Source organism: Penaeus monodon, chromosome 10 (genome assembly GCF_015228065.2).
Source record: "Penaeus monodon isolate SGIC_2016 chromosome 10, NSTDA_Pmon_1, whole genome shotgun sequence".
In the NCBI taxonomy this organism is placed as follows: Eukaryota; Metazoa; Arthropoda; class Malacostraca; order Decapoda; family Penaeidae; genus Penaeus; species Penaeus monodon.
In genome coordinates, this window is record NC_051395.1 from 13,625,589 (window position 1) to 13,632,644 (window position 7,056).

Below are 7,056 nucleotides of genomic sequence, written 5' to 3' on the forward strand. Positions count from 1 at the left end.
TTTTACTCAAAGGGCCTTTATTTTCAGATAGAGGAATAATATTAACAAAACCAACTATAGGACTACGATTCACTTGGGAATTAATATGATATAATATGAATGCCAATAACCATTCGACACTGGGACAGAAGACGAACCTGTGAGTTGTACTAACCATCGGATCTGATCCAAAGGAAGGAAATGTGAAACAAAAAAATAAGGCAGCTCTTCATTCACATCTACCAACGGAAACCCAAACTTTTCGTCTTCAATCCCACTCACATTAACAAGAAAATCTGACGAGAATCTTCAGAGGACAGCGATACCAAGTGGAAAATAAAAAATCATCTGACTGGCCATAGCCCCTGGCGGTGGCGTGGTCGTACGGCAGGCAGTGCAGGGCGGGACAGCTGGAACCCCTAGTATACGAAGAGACTGAGAGCAAGAGAAAGCATTACGATATTCACAAATAAGCATTGTAACATGCATTATGATACCCTTTGTATAGTTATCAACAGACGTACAGTGTTTCATTACATTATATAGTTTAATGCATTAGTTATAACTGTAATGGCATACACAGAGAGTTGCGTTTTATAATTTGTTTAGAAATACACAGATACAAGTAGGATTAACACGTTATATGTGAGCAGCATCTCACACCGCCTGCCGTTCTGCCTGGTTTTCCTTTCGCGAGAGGCCTCTGCGAGCACCGCTTGGTATTCTTCAAGTTACTCACAGGACTCTCGGGCTCACAGTGTGTGGCGGCCGACTATGTGTGTGTGCGTATGTATAGGGCCCGAAGTGGGGACGTATGTGCGTGTGTGTAAGGCCCAAAGAGGGAATATGTGTGTATACGCGTGTGTATGGAATTGTATTGGTGTAAACCGTAGGGTGTTTATGTTACTGAAGTGAATGTGTACTGACGTTCATATGCTAATAGTTTAAATGTGTGTTTGTCCCTGAATTGTATTGGATGTGCACCATTCGAGTGCCAATAAAAGTGCCCTTCAAGTTGTATATGTGGCTGACGCTTGTATTACTTTACGTACTTTGATGACGTGTGTCCCTAATGGAAGATGTGTGCTGCCTTGTCATAAATGTGTGTATATACACCCCATATATTGTACAATTATGTATGTCCCAGACAGTCTTACAGTGTACCCCAAGAAGAAAAGTATGGTGGTTTGAGTAGCACATGTAAATGTATCCCTAGAGGTAAGTGTCCTTCCCGGTGGCGCGTTTGTATGTGTTTGCGCCGCGGGGGTGTATTGTGTCCTTATGGTGTCGTGTGATAGTGTGTGACCGCCCGCACTGTCCGCGTACCCACCGCCATGTTGGAGCTGCGTCTATGGTGAGGGGGAAACAACTAAAGTTCGTGGATCCACCCTGGGACTTATTATTGGTACAGAAAGGCACACAAGTTGTCAAAAATGGGATCGTGGTCTCCCATAGTTGAAGTCAACAAATGGGCAAGGTACCACCATGGGAGCGAACTAAAGGCATAGCCACCGACTAAGAGAGGTGTGATACGGATCAAATAGGTCTTGATTTTTATTTTTTATCGCACTCACGATGATAAATGACATATTTACATCTAGATGGGTGTAATGACTCAAAAAGCTTTGAACTGAGACTGCACATCTTCCCTGTGAGGTCTCTTTACATATCCTGTAGTGATGACCTTGCCATTCATGCTGCGTGGGATAACTAGGTGGGATCATAAAAATCTAGGGTAAAGAGGCGGACAGAGGATTCTTGGAACCTGCTTCGTCTTTCCTTTTCTTCTTCTCTTCTTTTCTTTTTTCCCTTTCTTTTGGTCACCTCAGGTCGTAGAAAGAATCCCCTGGCCTCTTCGAGTCGGTAACAGCATGCCAACACGTAACAATACAAGTTTTTTTTTTCTTTTTAGGTATAAGTTATGTCACACGCCTGGGGATGCTCGTACGGCCCCGCTCGCACCACCAGATGCAGCGTGGTGTCGGAATGACGAGGAACTGAACCACAAACGCAGCCAGGGACAGAGGGAGGAAAGGAACGAGGCTGGAGAGAGCTTTCCCCTTTTTCCACGGGCGTTTCCCCTTGGGTCCGCAGGTCGCTCCCCAGGCATGATCTGTGTGCTATGGAGGAAAAGACCGGACAACAGAAGTGTATAGCATGAAAGTAGTTTTCTTGGGTATAAGGGCGACTATATACACACACAACTGGAAGAATCTGATCCTTGCTCGCACAGGCATGCAACGACCCCCCTCGCGACGCCCTTCCGCCGCAGCCGCCGCCGCCGGTCTCCGTCCCTCCGACTTGAAGTGTCTGGAGGCCGAGCTCCAGCGGTCGAGGAGGCGGCGCCGCTCAGAAGAGCTCCTCGTTTGTCTTTTAAGTTTGCCATCATCATAGGCTGGTCGCTGGGAGTATCTTTAAGTTATTTTGACTGGTTTATATACAAAGTGGGCTTCTTTTTAGCTCCTGTTTTTTTACAGTTTGGTACTCGAGCAATTCCTATTTCCAGAGAAACCCTCGCAATTTTTGGTGTGTGTGAGAAAGAAAACATTTCGTATCCAGCACTGTTATGCATACAAATGGCAATGTCTATAGAAAATGAGTTTGTTGATCAAGCATCGTCTTAAATTTCCACTCCCTCAATTTAGTTTTTGTTTTCGTAATTTTCACGTTTTGTTCTATTTACAATACACTTGCACGCAGCTTCACCGGACCGGCGATCAGGTAACATCAGCGGTTCCCAAGGCTGTGAATCTTGTACAAAATACTCCTGGATACTTACAGCCGTCAGCCATTGCACTAATCCGCCTGTCACGGCAAAAGTTCAAACATGCCAATAATAAACAGGTACAATATGTGCCCGTTTTATTTATATTTTTGTTAATAAACATACTGATAGTCCAGATGAAACAGACTTGACACACGCACACACACGCCGGTAAACATCAACTACCAACAAATATCCCGCTACCGGTCAAAGTGAGCCTTTTCCACCTCTTCTGATAACGGCTATTTTCTCCGTGTTGTGAGTAGGAAAATCGTCCCTATCAACGTGTGCGGCCGTGGCTTACTAAAGCGGGTTTCGGGACAAATAAATGCACCGCTAAAAGACTAGAGGGTTTGATGAACGAACATCTCGTCCTGCTCCCGCCATGGCCGACGCTTGTGGACTAGAACCAGCTAAAATAAATTTGGGAAAATACTTAACAGTCATCCAATCATGAATATAATTACAGACAAAGACTAACCTAAGGGTAAAATGATATGTACAATATAGATTGCTTACTCAATCTGATCAAAGGCGAAATATGAATGTGCACCTTTTGATAATATGTGCCATGATCACATAGAAAAATAAGAATTTGTGCTCACAACTTAAACCACGTGATTAATTAGAATATCAACGCTTTTTTCTCGCTTAAAGAGAAGTAAAGAGTAATGCAGCACAAAACAGCAGACTTACCCTATGACCACTTAACAGCAAATGGGAAAGTAAGCCCTTCGGTTCAGTCGTTTTCTTTCACACCAGCACAGAAAATGGGACAGCAGCATGGCGGCGCTTGCCACGCTGACACTTCGAAGCTACTGGGGCACTTCCATAATAATTATATATTACTGTCACTGGTGCATATGTTGTACATCTTACCAGTAATATATTATACAGAATGAACACCATCATCTTTAAATGACTGAAAATACTATTTTACAAACTTTTAAACAAGGTTTGGAAGAGCAGAGAACTTGTATTCCATTGAAGTGAGAACACATAGCTTCTGTACGGATTATTATTTTGTAACTCTGCACTTATCTACTATACCTTCTTGACGGTCCATACATTGAGTCCAGGGTAATCAGTCACAATACTGTATCACAGACATTTCCTCTCATAGTCCTGCACGGCCGCAACGTACTGTATTTTCAAGTTTCGTATTTTAAATCCCATTTTGGTTTTGGTTTTATCTATAAGTAATCGTTAAACAGTTCTGCCTACATCAGCGGGAGGTCCGGCTCAATACATCTATTAACAATCGTTCTGATGATACAAAAAGTTACAATATGTAAAATCCCAACAATAATCCAGATTAATCAATTAACCCCAAATGTTTAGTTACGCTAATTCAATATTTGTGCTTCATGACCCATCAGCAGCCATGCACGCAGACTTTCGCATGGATCGAGTCTCCATGGACGATTGAGGTCCGCCTCGCCAGGGCTTCGAGGGGCATGGGGGGGCGAGGCTCCTGCCGGGGGGAGCTCCCTCATTGAGCTCCTTCGGCCCTGGCTGGCGCGACCCTCACTCACACACACACTAAACACTAAATAACGAGGATGTCCACCAACATCGCGTCCACAGCATCAGGAGGAACAGTGTACTTTTTTCTTTCTCTCCCTCCCTCTCTCTCTCTCTCTCTCTCCCGCTCTCTCACTCTCTCTCTCCTTTTTTCGAGGTTTCACCTCCAGTGTCTTCACGCACTTTCCTCCCCTCCTTCTCCTCCTCCTCTTCTCCCACAGTCTTCTCATCCTCCGTCGCCGCTTTTCCTGTTTGTCCTCCTGCTTTACTGGGTGATGGGTGGTTCTCCTCGAACTTCGGACTTGAGCTTGACGAACTCCTTGGCCACCTCGTCGTTGGTGCGCTGGCTCAGGATGCGCAGCACCGTCCACCCCGTCTCGTCCATGTGGCACCGCTTGCCCAGGGACAGCCACGTGGCACACGATCCCTGCGGGGGAGGCGGGCCGTTAGGGGCTTGCTTGGGGGCGGGGGGGAAGGGAGGGACAGGGGACAGGGACAGGGACAGGGACAGGGAAAGGGAGGGGGAGGAAGAGAGAGATTGAAAAAGTGAGGGAGGGAGGGAGGGAGGGAGAGAGAGAGAGAGAGAGAGAGAGAGGAGAGAGAGAGAGAGAAGAGGGAGAGAGGAGGAGAGAGAGAGGAGAGAAGGAGAGAGAGAGAGAGAAGGGAGAGAGAGAGAGAGGAGGGAGAGAGAGAGAGGAGAGAGAGAGAGAGAAGAGAGAGAGGAGAGGAGAGAGGAAGGGAGAGAGAGAGAGAGAGGAGAGAGAGAGAGAGAGAGAGAGAGAGAGAGAGAGAGAGAGAGAGAGAGAGAGAGAGAAGGGGGGGAGGCAACATGATAACATGGAAAAATCACAGCATCAAACACGAGAACCAGAGATCTCTTCACGGCACCTGGTCGACGATGTCCCTGAGCTGGAGTACGGCCACGCCCACCAGCCGGTCATCGCGAGCGAAGCAATAGTCCTTGATGCAGATGTGGAGCTCGAAGCTGTCGGGCCCCTCCTCGCTGCCGATCAAGCTGAGGGAGCAAGGGCGCGAGTTATAGGTCGCGCTATAGGACTTCCTTTAATTGTGCTCTGTTGTGGGGTCTTACTGATGTAGGGAATGATTCGTTTTGAGTAGAATGAAGGATATTTTTACACACTACAGTATCTGCAATATTAGGACAAATATTTTAATTTTCATCTAGTTCAGGAAATCACAGAATCCAGCAAACGGGGAATCGCTCTCAGCCAGAACCCCAAAGCGGAAACCAGAAACCAACAAGCGTCACTCACAACTGGACACTCTCGTTGAACTTGGGCGACCAGCTGTTCGACTTGGACTTCGTGGCGAACTTTCTCTTCTTGTCGGCGAGGTGCGGCCCGATCAGGTTCACCTCCACGAACGGTCGGAACATCCCGCCCGCCGTCGTTGGCCACCGGAGGTCGTTCGCCGCCACCACTGCGAGGGAGGAGGGAGGATGAGCAATGGAAGCAGCTCTTATTCAACATTTTTATGATCAAAGAAAAGTGGGGAAATACCTCCGTCATAAAAGAAATGCATTGCTACTGGACTTGGAAAGTGTTATATCAATTCAGTACATAAAATACTACTTAAATTTTTATTCAAAACTATTAGCTTTTATTAAAAAGAGACCCACATATAAGTGGAATGAATTTCGATCTCCATGTGAGCTTGAAGATGAATTAAGCCTACCCGTACCTTGATCAATGCACCACCTTTCCCATGCAATATCCTCTTACCTTTAACCTTCCTTACCAAAAAGAACCCGGCGAGGCAGGGGATCCAAAGGACAACTTACCTTTGACGTTGATGCGCTGTTCTCCAGTGCCCGGGTGCGTGTACAGGTCCACTTGTACGCTGATCTCGCCAACGGTGCCTTCCTCTGTAGAGCCTGCAGAGGGAGAGGGCGTTAGCGGGGGCGGGAATGCGTGCTGCTTGCGCCTGGGGATTCGTGCTCGCTCGCTTTGAGAGAGGCACAATTTGGTCCTTCTGTCAGGATCGCTGGTTGGAAACTAGCAAAGTCTCGAGAGCAAGACTGCAGTGGCAGTGAGGTTGAAAGCATTGATGCTTGCCTCTCCTATTACAATGGGGTGTCTCGTATTAACCATTATATGGATACAGATATAAGTATTTACATAGAAGAAGGAGGAAAGGTGTCTGAAGCAACCTTCCTTTGAGCATGCAACTCTCTTTACTTAAAGGTCAGTCCCAGCGGTGTCGTGTGTGACAAAGATCATGCTCTAGTCGTCCACTGTGCAGACAAGGCGCTAACTGTATGGATAGTAATAAAAATGCAACCGTCAAAGGCTGCCACATGACAAAGCCGCAGCATGCACAAAGAACGAAAACAAAAGAATTGGCAAGACCACGAACACAGCGGCAACCGAAAAGACACAGAAAGGAAAGAAACGCATAAACACGTAGACACACAGATCTAGAACATTCCGTCAACAGCAACGAACTCTCTCGTGGACATTCCAATCATCTCAAACGGACACCTTGGATGGACAGCGGCTACTTTAGCATCTCGGTAGAGAATGAAGAACACTGAGGGGTTGTCAGAGAGGAAGAGTTCCAAGCAATAAACCACGATATAATGTCTCCATTGTGGTCACGGAGAGGGCTGTACTAGGACCACGTGACAGGCCAACACACTCAGTCTGGGTGCCCGAAAATGCAGGCCGGGAAGAATAAGGCGCGGCCACCTCCTCTTCTTTTTCGAGAAGCTTCAGAATCTGGCCGCATATACAGGACAGATCGGAAATAAAAGGGGGAGAGGGAGGAAG

General features: G+C 46.7%; 1 protein-coding gene across 14 annotated transcripts in view; it reads right to left on the reverse strand.

Annotated features, from left to right (window-relative positions):
- LOC119577865 (protein unc-13 homolog B-like) overlaps positions 1–7,056 on the reverse strand; it is a 101,702-nt gene continuing 94,646 nt past the window's right edge. For all 14 annotated transcript variants that reach the window (XM_037925481.1, XM_037925480.1, XM_037925485.1 and 11 more), the window contains 4 exons: positions 6,069–6,161; positions 5,542–5,707; positions 5,156–5,282; positions 1–4,694 (listed from right to left, as the gene is read on the reverse strand). In XM_037925481.1, coding sequence (XP_037781409.1) covers positions 4,533–4,694; positions 5,156–5,282; positions 5,542–5,707; positions 6,069–6,161 — 548 coding nt within the window. In that variant the 3' untranslated portion in view covers positions 1–4,532. The remainder of the gene's footprint in view (positions 4,695–5,155; positions 5,283–5,541; positions 5,708–6,068; positions 6,162–7,056) is intronic.